At 38.2% G+C, this 22,689-nt stretch overlaps 1 protein-coding gene across 1 annotated transcript; it reads left to right on the top strand.

Moving 5' to 3' along the window:
• The first annotated feature begins 3,058 nt into the window (after positions 1-3,058).
• On the top strand, positions 3,059-16,541 carry LOC149302259 (acetylcholine receptor subunit gamma-like). Its single transcript, XM_089482389.1, has 12 exons — positions 3,059-3,098; positions 4,819-4,958; positions 5,640-5,684; positions 6,798-6,907; positions 6,985-7,140; positions 9,234-9,331; positions 13,218-13,418; positions 13,985-14,099; positions 14,485-14,599; positions 14,751-14,961; positions 15,397-15,530; positions 16,359-16,541. The coding sequence occupies exons 1-12, from the start codon at positions 3,059-3,061 to the stop codon at positions 16,539-16,541; spliced, it is 1,548 nt and encodes a 515-aa protein (XP_089338515.1).
• Positions 16,542-22,689: the final 6,148 nt, after the last annotated feature.

Here is a 22,689-nt window from a genome sequence, read left to right as displayed (position 1 = left end):
AGCCCTTTTAAGAAGGATCTATGTTCTTCTTGGATAAGGACTCCCTCAAGACAGTATACTGTACGTAGAATAAATAAAAAAAAAAGGGTCCCTCTTTCACATTTTGAAATGTTGGGAGGTATGACTAAATCAGCGGTGAGGTCTAGTTTTATAACACGCAGCACCAGCACATTTGTGTTTATTATTGGTTTCTTTTATACTAGAGAATCACTTTATTTGTTTTTTGGAAAATAGGTGCAGAAATGGCACAGAGAAAGTTAAATGCTAGCCCTTCCACTTGGAGAACTCATATTCTGCTTTTCCAGTGTCTGCCACAATATAATGCAGTAATTACACATCCAATGCTAATGACCATTTTGTTTCACTTTACTTCGGAGAAAACGCTACGGGATACTACTAATTAATAGGCTTGTGGTCTAGTGGAGGAGCAGGACATTGTATTTACTTATTAGCCTGATAAATAATAGGGCAAATAGAGATATCCAACTTCCCCAAATAGACTACCTGCCATAAGTTATGAAAGGTGAGAAGAGGAAAATGTTGAATGGTGATAGGTACCCACAAACATAGTCTAAAAGGGTCCCTTCTCAATGGTTTATGTGAAGTCACAAATGATCAGTGAGGAAGTGGGCCTATTTTCACTTTGAGAAGACATGTAATCATTTAACCTGTGAGCTGATATACATTCAATCTCCGGGCCTATTTTTGCTCCAAGAATGACCATGCTAGAACCTTCACCAGCTTGACCAGTGCTAGTAATTTATAAAATAAATATAATCACCTATGCATGTGGTGTATAGTTTATTTCAACAAAAGTGAAGTTACTATTGCAACCACCACAGACAACCCTAAGCAAAGAAAAGCCAGGATAATTAGTGGAATATGCTAAGGTGTTACCAGATTACAAATACCTTTGCCTCTATCAAAGAGATGCTTTGGGTGAATAACTGGTCTGTACAGATATTGATTCCCATGAACCACTTTCAGTCAGTCCTAAAACAGCAAGGGTACAGGAAAAAACTAATTATATGATCATGTGTATTTGAGTCTGTATAATATTGACATTTTTCTCACTGTTTAAAATACAATGTGTTCCACATCCCTTTATTTAGAGATACTTAATAAAAATATATAATAGGCAAATTATAACATGCAACACATGATTGTGTAAAACAATGTAGACTATTAACGCTGATCTTAAATAATAATAATAACCATACATTTTAAATTAATATTCACCAGACCTACAATGACATATAGAAAAGTTATAAGGCAAATACCACCAAAGCCCAAATTATCTCTCTAGCCCCACCCAGGAGTGGGAGAGATGAAGGAATCTGGCCGATAACGGGAAGCTTTTACCAAGAGTATGAGAAAATCTAATTTCGGCATGGATGAGTGACACGTAATAGTCTGCACCCAACAGATGGCTGGTGAAGATAAACACTTCAAACCTCAGCTGTCTGCTAAGATACAGCATGTGCCAACAGTTTAACCCATGTGGTGATATAGCAAGACAACCCACTAGAGTGCATGTTAAGTGGATGGGGTCATCTAAATTCAGCTAAGAGACTCATTAGAACCCAAACAGGTTAACTTATTAAAATACCTATGTCTATGAAATTAATATATACTATATGCACAAAAGTATTGGGACATCTGACCATTACACCAACAGGGACTTTTATGACATTCTAAATACATAGACATTAATATGTAATTGGTCCCCCTTTGCAGCTATAACAGCTTCCACACTTCTGGGAAGGCTTTCCACAAGATTTTGCAGTGTTTCCGTGGGATTTTTTGCCCATTCATCCAGTAGAGCATTTGTGAGGTCAGGCACTGATGTTGGACGAGAAGGCCTGGCATTCTCCGTTCCAGTCCATCTGAAAGGTGTTTGATGGGTTTGAGGAAAGGGCTCTATGCAGGCCAGTCAAGTTCTTCCATACCAAACTAATCCAACCATGTCTTTATGGACCTTGCTTTGTGCACTGGGACATGGTCATGCTGGAATAGAAAATAGCCTTCCCCAAACTGTTCCCCATTTTGGACAAAGCATGGTATTGTCCAAAATGATCTTGGAATGTCCTCTTCAGCATACCAAGACATTTTAGACAATGCAATGGAACCTGCTTCTGTCATTGAATGCCTACGCCGATATATATAGATGCACAAAGGCATAATGCATGTACATGCATACACACACATTCATAGATATTGTTAATAAGCACATCATATGCATTCATACATTGATACACACCTGCATAAACACACTGACTGTCATAAATACAGATCCAAGCTTCTTATAAAAAATATTTTTATTCTTTTTGTATTAACCGCCAACATATTTCACAGCGCTGTACAGTTTAAGGGTGGAGTGATTAACAAATATACATTTACCCCAAAGATCTAGCTTTATGGCTCTCTTATGGCACTTTTCCGGTAGATGCAGCTTCATTTTCTCGGGGAATCCTGATACTGTAACTCTGAACCTTGCCTAGTGCACTACTAAACAGCACCCGTTTTTAAAGCCTTGCATTACTACACTATGTACTTTTCTTTTTCATATTTATTCAAACTTTTGAAGCTTGACTGTATCTTTTATCAATATGTAAGATTTTCTACATTTTAATTTTTGTTGGGGGAAAGCGCACAAATCACCAATTTGTTGTTGTTTTGATATTTTATACTAGATTTATTACAGTTGGAGAATTTATGTTTAGTTTTATGGGGCCCCTACAGTCCCTTTTAAAATGTTAATGCTTTATAGCTTGTTCATTTTCTTTTAAAGAAAAGCAAAGCAATTGCTAATACTCGTCTGCATGGGCAATGCTATGTAGCCCTCTAGTGGCAACCATTCTTGTCTCATCAAACATTCTCCACTTCTAAGTAATATGGGACATTGTTATTTCCCATTGTCCTCTTTGGTATCAACAGCTGACTATGTCAGTGACAGCTGATGACAGTGTCCCAAAGGCCTAGTCGTTCCCAAAAATAACCATTCCAGGCATCACATGAAGGTTTACACCATTCTGCATGGAAGACATGAGCAGGAAGCATGGGCACAGTGGCTTTGCTGGTCTCTCTTTGTTTCACAGGTAAGTAAACTTAACTGACATCTGGCTGGCATTTTAACATCTTGAGGAACAGGTAAATTGTAAGGGGAATTAAGATTTTTCAATCTTCATTTTTGCTTTGGATACTGACTGATGATGGGTAAGGGTGGCTTTCCGTTTATCTGGTTTTGTATATTAAATACAATGCAAAGAATAACACACAGCTACTACATCAATAAAAGTTGAAACAGGTAAGATAGCCGAACAATGCATTACTGTTAATTTTCCTAACAGCTGTACGTTCAGGTTAGTAATAAATAAATGGCATCAAGCTATTGTAAATGTGTAATTAATTAGGGCAAGATTTAAATAAATGCATGAGGTAATTATTGTTAACGCAAAGGTTAGACAATTAGTTGGTGTTTGCACGGTCCTTACACCAAATGTTCCATCTAATTTTTCTTAGTTGGCGTGCGCAGAAAATTTCTCTTGTGCAAAAATTTTCACAGAGCAAAAATATCCGCGCCGCATAAAGTTTCAAAAAAATTATAATTTTTGGGGGAAAAACTGTTGTGCGCACAATTTTTGGACGTGTGCGCTCTCTAAAAAAGCTATATGCGCGCGCACAAGCGCACAGCTTAGATGGAACACTGCTTATACCCTGTGTGTTCTAACTGTGGTATGCAGCTCAAAAGTGTTGAATTCCACAATATTTCTCAGTTGACAGACACGTAATGTGTTAAGTAGTTTACTATATTTTAAACATGTTTAATAATACAATTGAACTTCCATGTATTGTATCCCAGCATGCTAATTGCATATACTATATAAGGCACATTTAATTAATGTTATAGCTGTATCAAAAGACTTCCTAATAAAGAATCCTTTTGTTTTTCGCCATCCTTTCACACCTGATACCTTTAGTTCTAAGAGCGCTAAAGAGTATTCTCACCAAGGGTGCAATTAAGCCTAGGTTTGGCTCTGTTTAAATATACAGGACATTGGCACGTTAGGTGTCTGCTGCTAATGCTTATGATGTAATTACAAGAGTGCTAAGCTCAGCAAGAGTTCCACTGCAAGATATTGGCAATGCAATATTAAAATACTGCCTCAGTTGCAGAAAAGATGTTTATTCCATAAGCCAGTCCTGTTGCCCTTTGCTTACCTAACATCTTAATACAGAAAGGGGTTCCTGAATGGGTATAGCCAACAGTTGAGTGCAAATCTGTGCTCCTCCCATCCCCTTGCCACTGCGCAGTGGTGGGATGCTACATTGCATTCTGCACCATTCTGAGCAAACCATAGAGTTGTGTGCTGGAGGAGCATAGATTCTAACTTTTGAAGTTGCCCCAACCACCTCCTCTACTGCTGCCACCTTAACTGCTGGTACCCCAGGGCTCTGACTCATAAGAAGACATGTGCCATGAACAGTCCTCCATGATATAAATGGAGTTGTGTGCTAGATAAGAGATCTCCATTGTAACTTGATCAGCGGTGCAATGGCAAAACTTATGAGACAGAATTGTTCTTCATTAAGAAGTTATTTCTAGGATGACCTATACATTCATCAGAATTAAGCATGATGTGTCTAATGCTGCATTTAGTCACAAAAGTGTTACATTGAGAAGAGTAGGTAGAACCTGACCTTTAAAGTCCAAACCCAGATATGTTTCCCTACGGCGTACAGGGCAAGTAGACTTTGATTGGTATGCTAAGGTGCATCGTGTTTGCCAATTCATCTTTATTCTAATTCTCCTTTCAGCCGTTTTGTGTCATAATGAGGAAGAAAGGCTGTTAAATGATTTGATGAAGACTTATAATAAGAACCTGCGTCCAGCAGAACAAGATGGCGACATTATAAGTGTCAGCCTGAAACTGACACTCACTAACCTCATCTCCTTGGTATGCAGTTGTCTATGTTGTAAGAACTTTTAGTAATTCTTCCTAGACTATAAAAGTTAGACAATTAACCTTCTTAGACTAGCTGGTAAGCCATGGTTTTGGCTTGAGTTCTGAACTTAAATTGACTGTGAACTCACAATATAGTTACAAATGTTTACAACTATACTCAGCAGCTCACACTAGCCACTGCAGTGAACTCAGTGGAGTACCCGGTACTAAAGAATCACACTGACTCCCACTGATTTCCTTAGGTTCCCATTATTAAAAATACAGCGTGAAGATAATTACAATATTGGAAAGCTCATGGAAGCTACACGTAACACACAAACATAGAATTTAACGGCAGATAAAAACATTCTGCCCATTTTTCCTGTTGTAAAGACACAGACCTTAATTAGTCCATGGCATTGTCTTAGATTCAGGATAGCTTTATACCTATCCCATGAATGTTTAGATTTCCCACCACTTCTGATAACAGCCTGTAAATAAAGTAGATCTTATTTACATTACGTACAAGCCTCTGACCCTCTAGTTTTAGAGTATGACCTATTGTTCCTCCTCCTTTGAAATACACTTGCATCCTGTACTTTGTTAAATCCCTTTATGTATTTACATGCTTTTTTTTAAGGATAACTCAAGGCAATGTCATCTTGTGGCGTAAACTGTTTTTGTCTCTTGCAGAATGAGAAAGAAGAAGCCCTGACCACTAATGTCTGGGTTGAAATGGTATGTATATATTTAAAATACAGATGAACAGGCAACAAGCAGTAAATTTGCAAATGATGTCAGATTATGGCTTTGTGATCAGTACAGTCAGTTTAAACAATTTTGTTCCACTGGTCTTTTTAGTTTTTGTCACATCTTGGATTTTCGAGTTTTGTATTCACAGCCATTTAACAGCTCAGTCGATACCCCCAAATAAAACTACATTGCTGGCTAATCTAAGGGGGTTTACCAGATGTTACTAAACTGCTTCAAGGTTAGCAAAAAATATAACTAAACTACCATTCGGATTAACATAATCTATGTTCGCTCAGTATCACCTGTACAAGCATATCATTAGCTTTGTTTATCATAATATTTTACTGAGATGCTGATGCTAGTGAATATGAAAAATAGGAATTGTGAAATGAGTATGGGCTTTGAGCTTATTCAGAATTGAGGAGGGATTCCCAGACACAAGGACTTATTAGCTTGCCTAAAACTTTCTGTGTTTTTCCATCCTCATACTTATTGTCTCAGCTTTAATTATTTAGAATAGACCAGTAAATAACTCTGTATGTTAAGGGGAAGTTGCCAGAAATGCAAATTGCCATATTCATCACTAACAGTGGTACTAAAGGTACATTAATAAAGTTCTCAGAGGATCCAAACCTAACCAAAAGGCCCAGCAATGCAGCCGGCCAAAAACTGACTTTCCTGGCCAGATGTGTGCAAAAGCATTTTTTATGCAAGTTCCAGTCTCGTACATCCCTGAACAAGCCTTTGTGTGCATGTAATACAATCAGGGCTACAAAAATGTGTTGGCAATAAAAGGTTATGTCAGCTCACGCAGTTTTTTCAACTGGATCACTTATGCAGGAGTAGACTCCCTTTGCGGTCATCACTGACCAGAAGGGTCTGTAAAGTGACATAAACACTCAGTTACAAATGGCAGCTTCTAAACTACTCAATGGACAATCCATGTTATTGAGCTTCAAAGGACTTTGATGAACATGGGGCCTATCTTCTTTTGTTAGTTGTTTTAGCTTATAAATGAAATTGCAGTGAAAATTTCTATTATATTATTGGGGATTATATTGGGAAATATCCTGACATGTGTTTCCATTTCTTTATTAGCAATGGAGAGATTATCGTCTTAGTTGGAATCCAGCAGACTATCACGGTATTGACATGATGCGTATCCCATCAACCATGGTGTGGCTTCCAGACGTTGGCCTGGAAAATAAGTGAGTTATATTTTTATCATACAAGCATATTCTTTTCAGAAGTAGTTGCGCACTAAGCATGTGTCTCCTTTTTGTAGTGTGGATGGCACCTTCGACATTGCACTATACGCAAATACCCTGGTATCTCCTGATGGCTCCATGTATTGGCTACCTCCAGCTATCTACAGAAGCTATTGTCCGATTGTGGTCACCTATTTCCCATTTGACTGGCAGAACTGTTCCATGGTCTTTCAGTGAGTTATTTTGCCCACACAGCACTACAGAAAAATGTTTAGAACCAGACTTAGCCATATCATATATACAAAACAGGCCTTGGCACCACCATGACTTTCTTAATATGGTGCCAACAACACACAGAGGATGGCACAGAAGACATCGTTTTCCTAGGGAGCTAAAATGCAATAATACTGGCAACATTGTTGTTAAACTACAGCTTTCATTACTGTTAGCCTACAGATGGTAGGAGTTGAGGAGGGTTACAGGATACCCCACTTAAGTCTTGAATGTAATACACTTTTAACTGCATTAGATTTAATGTTAAACCGATAAGACTTTCTAATACATGTCTCAAAACTTTCCTAAAATTAAATAAACAAACATTCTTAATACTGATTGTTACGTTGCCAATAACTGGAACTGGAGTGCAACATTCCACTGACCTGCAGATGCGATGTTAGGTATCATTATTATTATTATTATTATTATTATTATTATTATTATTTATTGTTTTATATAGCTCCATCAAATTCCATAGCACTGGACAGGACACAACAAGTAGTATGTAACATACATTGAGGGCCCTGCCCAAACGAGTTTACAATCTAGAGGGATTTAGGGTGTATTACACAATAGGTAAAAGTGCCATTGTTAGGGAAAGACCAGCCACACTAGTAAAAGTATTGCAGGAGAGGAACTAGGAAAGGTGAGCTAAAAGAATATGGGACGGCATTAATGTGCTATGTTGTAAGCATCCTTAAAGAAGTGGGTCTTGAGGGATTTTTTGAAGGAATAAAGGCACGGAGAAAGGCGGATAGGCCAGGGGAGAGCATTCCAGAGGATAGGGGCAGATACATTGGCATTTATTTACCAAAAAAATACATGACAGGAGAGTTTCAAGGAGGCCAACATTGGTAAGTTTCTCCTACGTAAATGGGCCTGCTGATTTTACTATGCATTATTCATTCCTGCAACACAAGCTCAACGGGATTAGACCTTTATAATGTCTTCTTTATAGACCAACAGGAAGCTATATAAGATTGCAAACAAGTATTAAAAATGCAGACTGGCCCTCAAATAAGTCTTCTTAAGAATTAAGCTCTTCTTAAAATTCTTATAATTTCATAAACCTTTTCATTTCATAGACACAAAAGATAGATTTTTGTTTCTTCTGATGCTCTCATTTATTAAAAGGGTATATCAGAAAATATCTCAATATGCATACCTTGGAGGATAGAAGAGAGAGCATAGATGTGATAAAAATATTTGAATATTTTTTTAGGTATAGATGCAAAGTTTATTTCAAAGGATGCAAAATGTTAGTCTAAAACTAGAGGATCAGAGACATAGATGTAAAAGCTTTACTTTACCCAGAGGATGGTAGGTAAATGGAACAACCTCTTATGGGAAGTGATCAAGGCTAATACAGTGAGGGAATGGAAACATTCATGGGACAGGCATTGAACTATCCTGAATCTAAGACCATCGTCTGATTGTGTGGGGAAAAATGGGCAGACTAGATGGAAAGAAGGCTTCTTATTTGCCATGTTTCTATTTATGTTTCTATTTATGTAGGTTAAAAGAAAAGGTATAAAGAGTATGGGGATGCAGTGCTTCAAACTGGTGCCCAATTTCCCTTTTGGTTAATCCACTTAGAAGCCATTTGGCTCATTGTTAGTGAAAAATCTTTTTGGAATGCATACACTACATCTGCCACTAAAGAAACCCCTACACTGTTAAAAATGCCAAGAACCATTAAGCTCATAAAAATAATAATGAAATAATACTTTACTAATAGTTAAACTTTATTGTCAGATATTATTAATTCTCTTTGACTGTTGTCTGTCAAAGCATGTCCTATGCCGATGGTACCCTATACACAAAACCATAACGAAATAAACAAATTAGAAACGTTTTTTCTAAATTCAGACTTCCTGCTCTTAGACTAGTCTAGGGATTGTGTTTCCTTCATGTTTTGTGTCGTTAATAGTCAGGCACGATTAAAGACTCTTGGTTAATATATTCTATACAGGTTTTAGCCCTGCAGTACGCCTTATGATACGATTCCTTTAATACTTTTGACTGATTATTTATTGACATATTTGACCAGGTCACAGACCTATAACGCCAATGAGATTGAACTTCTTCTAACAGAGCAGGATGGCGAAACTGTGGAGTGGATTGTCATTGACCCTGAAGCTTTCACAGGTAAGGATGTAAAGGCTTCTTTTAGAATGCTTGGGCAGGGCCTTTGTCACTGTTTGTTTCGTAATTAGAAATTTATATGTAATGTACTACTGGTCTTGTGCTACTTACTCATTACACAGTATTGTGGAATATGATAGACCTACAGTATATAAATTCATAAGTATTTATAATAAAAAATATTATTAGACACCTTTGGTAGAGCCAATATTTTTGATGGCACTTTGAAATAAATGAAATGGTTTTGTTGATTTATAGAACAGAATTACACAAAAATAGCCATCTGTATTGTATATGTATACATATGTACTATTTACAGTTTCTAGTTAGATGTTTTTCATATAATATAAGTTTTACAGTGATCTACATTTTTCTCAGTAGAGTAGTAGCCAGGGCCGGCCCGACAATGGAGCCGAGTGGGGCAACCACTCCAGGCGGCACTCTTGAAGGGGCGGCACTTCGCCGCCCCAAGCCCTTTTTTTTTTTTTTTTTTTAAAGCGAAAGAGAGAGAAAGGGGCGCGGCTGTCAGTACCGCTCGGCGCCCCTCGCTCTCTCCTCTGCGGCGAGTCTCCCTGTTCGGTCTCGGTGCTGGCTTGTAATGCTGAGTGCCGGAAGATTTCCGGCGCTCAGCATTACAAGCCGGCACCGAGACTGAACAGGGAGACTCGCCGCAGGACTGCTGAAAGGTAAGTACAAGAAGGGGGGGGGGCGGCAGGGACGGAGGGAGAGGAAGGGTAGATGGGGGGGCGGCAGGGACGGAGGGAGAGGAAGGGTAGATAAGGGGGGGGGCGGCAAGGACGGAGGGAGAGGAAGGGTAGAAAAGGGGGGGGCAGCATTTTAAAATTCGCCCCAGGCGGCATTTTGCCTTGGGCCGGCCCTGGTAGTAGCTTAGTATAAATGTTGACATGCATCAATTAGAAAGTCCCTGAGACAAGCAGAGCTAGGAGTAGAAACACTGAGAGACCTGAACAAACTTAGGGACAGCCTGATACATTAGACAAAGGAGGCCATGCTCACAAGCTTACACTTTGTGTTTAGATATATAATGTCTGCAGACATAATGTTTACTGGGTGTACTGGAGTGTGGGATTATAAAGTGTTTGAGGCTTGCTATAGGAGAAGCCAAGTATTTTGTAGGAACCTTTCAGAGCTTGATATTGGTGGTGTTGCTACTGGTTTCTGGTTTTCCATGTTGAGTAAACTCAGGAGTATTACTCTATCAACTTACTTTAAAAATATTGTATTACATATTTGACTTTACTGTACATAATTCAAACTGAAATTAAAAGCTCCCCCCACATTATACATTTTGAGAAAAAACATGCTGAAGTTCTACTGTGGAGTTCTGCTATTTCCCCTCTTCCCACATCCTGTCCATTCCTACCACCTTTACCACCAGTGGCGTCGCTACAGGGGGGCAAGGGGGGGCAATTGCCCCCCCTAGGTTATTCCTTGCCCCCCCGCCGAATTTGTAACCACCCAGGACAGCCCCAGTCAGGTGCTAACGACGGCACCATGCCGTCACTAGCACTACCTTACCTTGATGGAGGTCTGTGGACCTCCATCACCACCTACCCCGGCGATCTGCCCCTCAAACTGAAGGGCATCACCGGGGCCACCCGATCCGCCCGGTGACGTCTCGCGCAATGACGCGATGACGTCACCGCGCAACTTTATTAACAACTGACAATTGTCAGTTAAAGAGGTATGGGGGCATGCTGCTTAGATGCCTGTATCTCAGGCATCTAAGCAGCTACATACCCCCAACATATACCGTTGGAAATTGTAAAAAAAGAATAAAAAATATTAAGTTAAAAAAATAAAAATGTAAAAAAAATTATTTGGGGTCTCTAAAGGCAGATAAAAAAGATCAAAATTGCCTAGAGACCCCCAAATTAAATTATTTAAACATAAAGTAGTTTAACTTTAAAAAAAAAAAAAGTTTAAGTATTCTAGCTAAATGATCACTGTGGTAGCCAATGTTACCACAGTGATCATATAGCTATAAAAAGTTTAGCCATTTAGCCCGTGCGGTACGTGAGTAACCATCTCATCCCTGGAACGGCTTGCATTTTTACTGCAAAAGTGATTTTTTTCTCCCTTTACCATCGTTTCTTTGGGATTGTAACGGGAAAGCATGGTGTGTGCTTCTGTGAGTGAATGTATTTAAAGTATGGTGTGTGCTTCTGCGAGTGAATGGAGATATGAAAGGCGTGTGAATGGTCAGTAATTAGGGTTAAAGCCTTGACGTGGCATTACTGCTCACGTAGGAAGTTAAATTATGGCACAAAAAGTACACATTTGCAAAAACAACATCCCTTGGCGCATCAAATGAGGGGCTGCATGTGTTTCTAGTACAAACCTGGAGTGCGCAAGACAAAAATGAACATGTCGCTTTGGTTAGAAAAAACATATTTTCTAGCCAAATCGACATATTCCATCATTATTTGTACACTCAACTTTTGTCCTAGAAATATATATATGTAGCCCCTCATTTGAAGCTCCAAGGGGTGTAGTTTCTTAAAATGGATGAATTGTCTGAATGAGGGAGAGCATGAGTTAATATGTGGATGAATTGTCTGAATGAGGGAGAGCATGAGTTAATATGTGGATGATTTGTCTGAATGAGGGAGAACATGAGTTAATGTGTTTGTGTGTATCATAGATGTATAATTGTGTAAGGGCAAAGATGGCACTAGGGGCCTTGGGGACCAAGATGGCACAGGCAGGGTGTATATGGGACAAAGATGGCAAATCTTATGTGTGTTATCTGGGTGCTGACCAGGTTCTATGTGGGCAGTGTGGTTGGGGTGTGCAACCTGTGATCTATCCCTGTAATTTAGGGGTTTTAAATATACCTTTAATGCCGTGTTTTTATGTGAATTCCAATTGATCTGTACCTGCGAAGTGTGTTCTTCTGTAGATCCATATCTGCTATGCTATGTTTCCATACATTATTTATGTATACCTGCAAATACAGGGTTTGTATGTCTTGTTCAGTTGATTAATACCTGCAATGCTGTTTCCATGTATTTATTTGATCTATACCTGCAATGCTACATTTCTTATAATTATTATATACCTGAAAATACAGGATTTGTATGTCTGATTCTGTTTATTTGATATATACCTTCAGTGCTGAGATCACAAGTGAATTTCAATTGATCTATACATGCAAAGCTGGGTTTGTGTGTTAATGTGTTGATCTATACCTGCTATCGGCAGCATGGTCTAATATTTATATATATATTTATATATATATCGGCAGCAGGGACTAATATTAATATATATATATCGGCAACTGGGACTAATATTAATATATATGGGCAGCAGGGGCTAATATATATATATATATATCAGCAGCAGGATTTAATATTTATATATATCAGCAGCAGGATCTAAGATTAGGCCCTGAAATCATTTATTGCAAAAGTTAAGGTATTGTGTTGTTTAAAGGATTTCAAGGATTAGTTTTACTAAATTGTGGCTTCAGGCTTCCCATGTTGAATGTACAAGTATTGTATTGGCCAATAACAAAAGTATCATTCCATAGCACATAACTTTTGGCAATATATATATTGGTATCAGTGGTATGATTTAATGGTGGAAATTATTAATGCCCCCCCAGTTTGACTGTGGTATCTTGTGTGCCCCCCCTATATATTGTTTCTAGAGTCGCCACTGTTTACCACATTATCCTAATGTACATTATTTAAGGTTAAAGTCCTTTGTTACAAATAATTTTAGGATCTCTATATTCAGGTGCCCACCTCAGGGCATGCATTACAATTAACATTACAGTACAGTTTACACATCAGATTATAACATCCTGTTCTGCTTATTTTTGATATGGTGTTTTTCCCGAATTTACAATTCTGTACTTTCACAGAGAATGGAGAATGGGCAATAAAGCACATCCCAGCCAAGAAAGTCATAAACCATCACCTCACTCCAGATGATGCAAGTTATCAGGAAATTGTCTTCTTCCTGATCATTCAAAGAAAGCCTCTCTTCTATGTAATCAACATAATCGTTCCTTGTGTGCTGATCTCATTTGTCAGTGTCCTGGTTTACTTCTTACCAGCCAAAGGTACAATCTCCATACCAGCATGATTTTCAATGTTATAGGCATATGCGTTGCATGTAATAGGAAAAGGTGCGTTTTTGCAGTTGGGTGTCAGTAGTCTTAACGTTAGGTTGATGATAAATGCTGCTAGCATTTTAAGCACATTCAACTTTCTGTGCTCACAGTATTATCTTTTTGTAGTGAATACAGGTGTTGGATAGACACGCTGAGAAAGGGCCTTTTGCTCTGAAATGTGCCATGTGTATTTTGTAAAATAAAAATCTTGGTGACATAAATGCACCATGTGATAACGAGATTGCATGACATATTTACTGTTGCTTTACTGGACTCAAATTGCATTGACTGAGAAGCAGTGCATGCTATGCATGCAGCACCCCAGGAGAACATATTAACTGCGTATAATACAGCATTCATTTGTATACAAATTACAAGAGCTGAGTTACAAGAAGAGTTGTTGTTTGGTGAAATGTCAACATTATAGGACTCATCAAAGTATGGGTAGTAACACCTATATGCAGTGCTTGGTTTTAATCTCAGAACTTGGTTTTATTCCATTTGCCGTTTTTCAGCTGGAGGGCAGAAATGTACAGTATCCATTAACATCCTTCTGGCCCAAACTGTCTTTCTTTTTCTGATCGCCCAGAAGATTCCAGAGACCTCCACTTCAGTGCCTCTTATTATAAAGTGAGTTACAGGATACTAGGTTAAATGTGATATTCATATATTGACAATTACAATTTTAGTACTAAATACTTACCAAAAGATGTGTCATAGCAATGGTGTTACCAAAATCGTGTCCTATAATACCTAATAGAAACTCGATTGACCAGAAAGCCAAAGAAGTAGATAGTTTTACCACTATACCAATACTACAAATTATAGTTTTCATTGTACCAAGCACAATGACCATACATTTTGTTGTGGCACCATTCCATCAGGGTCATCCAAGCAACTCTACAACATTCACATCCCACATGATGATATTATACAAAGACTTAAAGACTTATTTTGGTCAAACTGTATAAAAAAAATTGTGAAATGACCCTCTAATTTTGAGTGCTTTTTGCAGGTATCTGACATTTTTGATGGTGGTGACTATAGCTATTGTGGTTAATGCAGTTATTGTTTTAAATATTTCTCTTCGAACTCCAAACACTCACAGTATGTCAAGCACAGTCCGAGAGGTAAGAAAGCTCTGAACCAAAATCATGAATCTAACAGATGATTATATGAAAAAATATTTTCTTATTTGAATGTACTGTATCTTTAATAATATGATTTGGTGCCCATTTATTTTAAGCCTTGTATATTTCTGAAACATTTCTGCTTTTGTAGCTTTGCTTGAAAAAGGTACCACGCCTTCTGAGAATGCACCTCCGAGCAAGTGATGACGTCCCACCTTTGGCCCCACTTACACGTCGCAGCAGCTCTATAGGGCTCATATTGAAGGCCGATGAATATATGATGAGGAAGCCACGTACTGAACTAATGTTCGAAAAACAAAAAGAACGAGATGGTCTCATGAAAGTTGTACTAGAAAAAATAGGTATACATTATATATGCTAGATCAACATCCTGGCAGGGGAAAGGCTATGAGTATGTGTGGGTATAAAGAAAGTTACACAGATCAAGATTAGTCTGAATGGTGTGCAGGCAGTGGTAGACAGCCTTAACATTTCTTCTTAATTGGTAGTATTACAGTTTAGAACTTAGCACATCAAACCATACAAACTAGCCCAAAAGAGTTGCCTTTACAACAATGATCTGTAAGACTATACATTACTTTGTAAAAGTGCATGTTCTGGATGTAATTATTGGTGGTATTTATTAGTGGTACAATATCTCCCAACATTTGTCACAGTGGTCTATGAAACATTACCCGGCATATAACAATTTTGAAGAGGGATAATTTGATTATACAGAACACCATATTCACTTATCTAGTTCCCTATACATTCTAAAATAGTTTGTTTCTATTAAGGCAGAGGGGTGGAAAATGGCACAGTGAATGACCTCGTTCATAACCTAAGACATGCTGCTCCAGAGATTCAAGCCACTGTGGAGGCTTGCAACCATATTGCAAGGAATATGAAGGACAAAAATACATTTAAGAGTGTAAGTGTATTAATATTTCTGCTTTAAACGCCTTATATCAGTAATGTTACCATGTCAGTTAAGTATTCATGAATGGAAAAATCCTACCCTTTCTCTTTGTAACAGAACCTGGCCTCATCCTAAATGAAAATACATCTCAAATTGTTATTTATTTTTGCAAAATTCTCTGAAAGAGGATGTAAATTTGTGGGCAGCTCTAAATTAGTAGAGCAGGCTGTAACCTCCTAAGGAGGCTGGCTATTTTACACATGAAGATACAAACCGTTTCACCTTATCCATGATGTGTCATTTGGTGTAACCACATAAATAATATATTGCCTTTTTATGAGAAAGGGTTTTCTTTTCCAGTCATACCTAAATACATATGTCAAAAGTGTTACTTCATATGGAACAAAAAAAGGGGTTGAAAAGTGTATCTTTAAACATGTTAAATATAAAAATAGCACACAGCTAATGCAAAGAGACTATCATACAGTACTGTGCAGAGTTTAAGGCAGGTGTGAAAAAATGCTGTAAAGTAAAAATAGTTGGGGTCTTTGTGGACATGTTTATGTTTACATAAAACTCTTACAAGGGTTATAAAATCAGTTATATTTCTATTTTTAAAAAAATGGTTTGGCATCTTTCCACATGACATGGAGCATCCTAATTCACCACACCCCACGTTATTTATTTGCCTTCTTGTTGATTAATGTGGCTAGTTGACATAAGTGCCAATGCCGAAAAACACAATCTTCAAAATCAAGAATTTGAAAAAGTTTGACTTCTACATGATTAATGATAACTGAATAAGCAGAAAGGCTGATAATATATGTTTCTATCTTTAAGGAAAATGAAGAGTGGATACTAGTAGGTCGAGTCATTGACCGTGTCTGCTTCTTGATAATGTTCTTCCTGTTCATCTTGGTATCTGTTGGAACTTTCCTGGCTGGTCATTTTAACCAAGCTCCTGCACATCCTTTTCCTGGAGACCCAAAATTGTACCTACCACAGACACCAGAATCTACTTGAAATGCATGACACGTGCTGTTGGGCCGGTGGACATGCATAATGAGAATATTTCTACCTCTACTTATGGTTAACTGGCAGTTGCTCAAGATTTTAAGTCCTTCGGGCTGGTTCCCATAAATTCTACAGTTCAGCAAGCTGCATGGAGTCCAAAATAAATGTACCAATGAGCTTGTTAGAGAAGAGCTTCATGTACATTGATGGTGACTGAGATAAGGATCAGTAATCCAATTTATACTTACAACTGATTAGTCAACACTGGAGTAACACTATAGTGTGTGTGACACTATTCATGGCTCTGTGGTTGACAGAAGAAATGTAGAGAGACTTGGATATATTTGGTTCTGTGTACTCTTAAATGGTAATTGTCTAATAAACACAGATACATAAATATTGATATGCACTAAAATGCCTCATTTTGTTAAATACATTTTGTATCTAATGTACATTGGCCCCACATGAAACATATTTATGAAGACTTGAAACTCACTGTATGCTTTTACTGTATAGTATGTTGTCTCAAACCAGGTTGGGTATTACATGCAAACATTTAATAGCCCTTTGTATAGTCATTTCATACAACTTCAAAACAATAATCAATCAAGGGGAAATGGAAAAAACAAACACCACACTCTCACGTGCATTTTTCAGGGTGGTTTACCTAGACTCCACTGCACACACCTCAGACCTTACTTCCAGTGTCACTATACTGTCTACTAACTAAACTGTTCAACTGTATCAAACAAAAACAAAGTTTCTTCTTTGAGAGCCACAGTGATCCCGCCAATTATTGATTTATTAAAAGGGGTACAATAATTGGAACAGGTCTATTTGAAACTTGGTTGAACATGCAGCAAACCTTGCCTAAAATCCCTTCCAGTTTACCGCTGTGATGCTGTACAGTCCTAGGGAGGTGTTTTGTTGTGTTTTTATGCACAGATCATGTTCAAATTATATGTATTGGTCCCTGGAGTGGAGCATTTGGAGAGCAGGGTGGGCCCATGCTCCAATTCCAGTATTGTAGCAGACTAAATGCCCAAGCTGGGTTTGCAGGATCTAGTCCAGAATTTTGATAAACCCTGCATCAGATACTAACAGGTACTAATCAGAGAACTGTTGTGTGAAGAGGAAGTTCCCACGTGCTCTCAGGTTAAGGAGAGGCCCTGAAGAAGATCCCGGAGCCAAGTATGGCAAACCTGCTTGGATCTGTCTGGGGTGGGGAGTGTTCCATAGTCTGTCTTAGCTGGGTCTGGCAGGGAAGTGAAGTCAGTAGTTAGGCTGCTCAGTCTGGGCCAGCAAAGTATAGCCAGAGAGGGCTTCAATTAGGAGCAAGGATTTTATTTTATCATTTGGTTTTTATCATTTGCATACTTACAAATAAAGAACATAGTTTGTTTCAAATTGGCGTTCCTGAACATTGCTTAGGAGCTGCGCCATCAGCTAAAAGGGTTTGTTACATATATGAGACACAAAATATATGACATATAAATAACTGTGATTTTGGTGAATAATCCCCTAAGTGTTGCTTCAGTGCTCATGTTATATGCATAGCAGCATCTAACTAGGATTTATATATCAGGATAAAAAAAAGAGGTATAACATTTACTTTATTATTCCCACAGTGAAAACCACTCCAGAATTACCATACAACTGGATTAAACCCATATAATAATCTTAAAACTATGAAGAATAATTGGGTAACTTTGTTTGTTTTGGTAGAGCTGGTAATTAAATTATTTATACATATGTGCAGATGCTAATTATGCTGCAATTGCATTACTGTTGTCATAGTGACACTTTTTTTACATCACACACAAACAAACTACAAGAAATTGTATTCTTCCCCATTTCCAGTAAGACACTGATCCTTGAGTAAACTTTTCAACCTGTCATGTTGTCATCTGGTAAACACAGCCTTGCTCTGTCCCGTGTCTTAGTCAAAGTAAATACTGCATTGGGCTCCTTTTTATTTTATGCTATTGGAGTTCAGAGTAGAAATTGTGGCATCAAATAAACAGCCCATTTCCCAGAACTGCTTCTGACATGAACTCAATAAGGCCATTGTCCTTGGTTTCAGAGGATAGCATCAGATGAAATGAGCTGACTGATGTAATTTGGTTCAATTCATCACCGTGTCAACCACAACCGGCTCTAGTGATCACTTCTACCCACTCTTGCTATCTTCCTATTTAACACTTAAACATACCATTCCCCTCATCTGAACTGAGGCTAAGTAGGGACACATGGTGGTTTTTATAGACCAGAACTGGACACTTAATAATCTGAATTAAAGATACTGGAGAGTGAGGCCACCATAAAAACACATACTCTTATATATAATTGGGCCATACTAACACAATAAAATTGACTGCATTGTGTCGTGGGATAATCTGCTGTTGAAATAGTGTGTCTGGCAGATAGTTGCTGTGAGTTAAGAATGTCCATGGCCTTCCCATTTTATTTCCTGTAATCCCTCCAAGAATTCTGTTGTCTCTACTTTCATGTTGACTTCATCTCTTGTCATGACAGGGGAAAATTGTCCCTGCAGAGATGCATTATAAAGAGTATCCGGTTGGTTGAGATGGCAACACCAGCAGGTGGGGTAGACAAGAAGAAGACGAGAAGCGTGGAAGGCAAGCACTTTAGCATTAGACCAGAGTGTAGTACATTTTTACTGCTGGTATATTTAGATTATTCCTAAAAACATTACTTTAAACCATTTCACTTTTAAGATGTCAGTGACTAGCTCACAACCATCTCCTTTCGGATACCTTAGGAGAGAGAAACATATTGAAAGTCTCTCTAGAGTTCCTACAGAAAAGAAGACGGTCTGCAGGTGTCTGGAGGTTCTGCCTGTAGAGATATCTCAAGAAGACAACAATTATATTTTTCAACAAAATACAGAAGAAACATATGAAAAACACAAGGATCAAACACCCAGTAACACAAGTAATGTGAGAGAAGTATGTGATCATGTAACGGTTGCAACCTCCTCCTCTGGTAAAGGTTTTCATGGAAGACTTAAAGAGCCTGAATTTAAGTTATCTAGAATGTTAACAGCTGTCGAAGAGTTAGATGAACCAATCTTTTCCAGTTTACAGATCTTGGATGGTGCTCAGCAGTTCTGCATAACCTCCAAAGCCAATCCACAAGGTAAGACACTTTGTATAACAGTTGGGGGTTGTGTATAAGAAGTGATTCTGGTGCAAAGTGGTCTTAACATTGGGATTGCTAATTGGTAAAGACTAAATCTAAAACTTGGATGCATATGATTACCTAAGAATAAAAAGTGGACTGTATTGTAGTCTTTTCAGTCAGTCAACTAATTTGTCCAAGCCTCTTCAAACAAAAACATTGATCTTGTCAGGTGGCTTTTAAAACAAGGGGACACACTTTCTAAATTATTCTATAACTAGTGCAGAATGTCATATAGAGAAATTAGAAAGTAAAAACAAAAAAATATGGATTTTGTTTTTGCATTTAATCATCATATGATATAATGTGATGTGGCTTCCAAGGATACTCCACTGTCCCAGACAGGATCTTCAAACAATGTATATTTTTAAGTATTTTAATATGCATTCTTTCTCCTGAAAAAAGTCAGTCAGTGACAGGTAAGCACTCTTCTTAAAATCAGTAGGGAACACTTCTTTTTTAGCATGCACATATACGGTACTTCCCAACTCTTCCCTGTTTTTGCAGAACAGTTCTGATTTTGGGGCACTGTCCTTAGTAGTTGGCCCACTGCCCCACTTTGCTCATCTGATTTCCTCTGACCGGTCCATGGATGTGCATTACCATTGCAGCTCCCACTGTGCATCCTCTCACTTGTCCCTGTGTAAGCAAAGCCCTCTCCTGGATTTATCCAGGTCAATGTTATGTCCAGGAATAAAAAGTGTTCAAGATGCAGTAAGTGTTCTGAATGGTGCATGAGAGTTAAGCTGGAAGCAGTGAGCAGTTTGTGAAATGTGTGGACTGGTAAGTAGTATTTACTGAGTATATTAGGTCAGTCACACACTGATCACCACACTACTAATTTTTCCATGGATTCTGTCTATGTGACTGTTTAAAATCAAATGTGTGATGGTGAATGTGAGTGGGCTTGCTTTTATACAAGAGATAATGTGTGTAGCATGTGAGGGGGGCTATGTATATCTGTATTTAAATTGTGTGAGTTAAAAGGTTTGCAGTTTATAAGGCTTGGATAAACTACATCATAGTTGAGCAGGTCTCTTTGTCATTTGGTTTCAGAATTATTATTATTTATTGTTTTATATAGCGCCATCATATTCCACAGCACTGTACAATGGGTAAACAGGACATAACCATTCCTGGGAACTCTACAGATTTTGCCCGGAGACTCTGGGAGAAGCACAGATTCTCTGCGTCTCCACCGGAAAACTCCGGGCGTTCAGACATGACCCACTTCCCCCTTAAACAGCGGCGTGTCCCGTGACATCAGCGGAAACACCCAATGATATCAGCAGAAACACCTGCTACATCAGCGGGACCCTCCGCAACGTCAGTGGGACTTCCTGCCCGCAGCGTGCTGGAGCCATAAAGTTCCCAGGTAAGGGCATATCAAGAAGTAAATAACAATTTCGACTTACTGAAACAAGAGGTGAGGATGGCATCTGAAACGAGCTTACAATGGTATCCATGCAGATTCCATTGGCTGCAACATACAGACCCTTGTTTCACAATTAACAATCAATCAGACAACCTGATTAAGGTTCTTCAAGCCTTAAATACTGCAGACCTTTTCTCCCTCTGGTTCAGACCCTTAAGAAGCCATTGGCGAAACACACGTTGGGCTGTTTTTTTTTTAATGCTCCTTATAGGTTAGCCCTTATATATAGTGTGAAGTACCCTTTAGATTACTACTCATTATTACTTACATTGTTATGTTCCTTGGATTTCATTCCATGTAGTAATCTTGCTGAGAAGGATAATTTTTACAGCCATTTGTGTGCACCGAAAAGTATTAGGGGAAATTATGAAAATCCACTTCATGTAACTTATGCATGTCTTTCCAGCCCAGTAATTCATGTGTGAATACTAGATCAATTTACTGGGTTGTAAAATCAGGGCCCAGGGTGCATACAATGAAACCAAGAACATTGTCATAATTTCAACAATACATACATAAGAGAACAGGTTCTACCAAAAATAAGTGGCTCATGACTGCACCCTAGTGGACAAATACTACAATTCTTTGACCACATATTAAATATTTCTGTGGGAGTAGGACTGTCACCATCCCTTAATTCTACATTTTACAGTTACATACACACTAAAATAATTAATAGATGTAATATATGTGTAAAAAAACATATTACATGTATTCCAGTGGGGGAAGATATCTTAACTGATATTGCTGATTGCCTAGCCTTCCAAGGAGTGGGTAAGAACTAGTAAAAGAACCTTAGTACAGGAAAATGGTTAAATAATACTGGTCATGCCACAATGAGAAACTCATAATCCATGAGGTAGTATGGTTCTTTGCCTTTTAACTAAATCTCCAAAACAAAATATACATGAAAGCGATTAATTAGAATATATTTAGTTATGTTAGAGGCTATAACTAAGTGATGAGTGTGTTTTGATCTACTGTATTGCACTTCTTTGTAGAGTATTATTAGCTCAATATCCACTTATAACACTTAGCACTTTGTGGTCAGTGCAGAATTAATATGCACCTTGTAAGTACTTTAATATGCATTCTTTAAGCTTACAAAAAATCTCTCACTTTCATGAAAGACTGAAGCTTCAGAGCTGCAGTTGAACAGGTGCTCAGTAGTCCCAAGTTTTTTCACTCTTTAGGCCCTCCCAAAACACTCGCTGAGTCAGCATTAAGTATGTTAAATGGAAAGAACAGCAGTTAACTTGAGGGGGTAAATGTTCCAATATATACGATATTCTGGAGAACCCTTTCATGCTTTAGCAAGTGGGCCACCATAAAAAATTTAAGGCATTAGCTGTCATATGAGGTCTTTGATCGGTGGCAACCCTACCATTGAGTTAATCTTCTGTTTCGGTGATAAGAAGCTGATTTAAATTGCTTTACAAACATCATCTCTGTTATCTCCAAACACCAGTATCAATACCAACTATACAACTAGAGACCACGGGAGAATACAGTACGCCAATT

This window comes from Sceloporus occidentalis, unplaced genomic scaffold (assembly GCF_023333645.1).
Source record: "Sceloporus occidentalis isolate IW3139 unplaced genomic scaffold, rSceOcc1.0.p SCAF_19, whole genome shotgun sequence".
NCBI classification, from domain to species: domain Eukaryota; kingdom Metazoa; phylum Chordata; class Lepidosauria; order Squamata; family Phrynosomatidae; genus Sceloporus; species Sceloporus occidentalis.
This window is presented reverse-complemented; position numbering and strand designations above follow the sequence as displayed.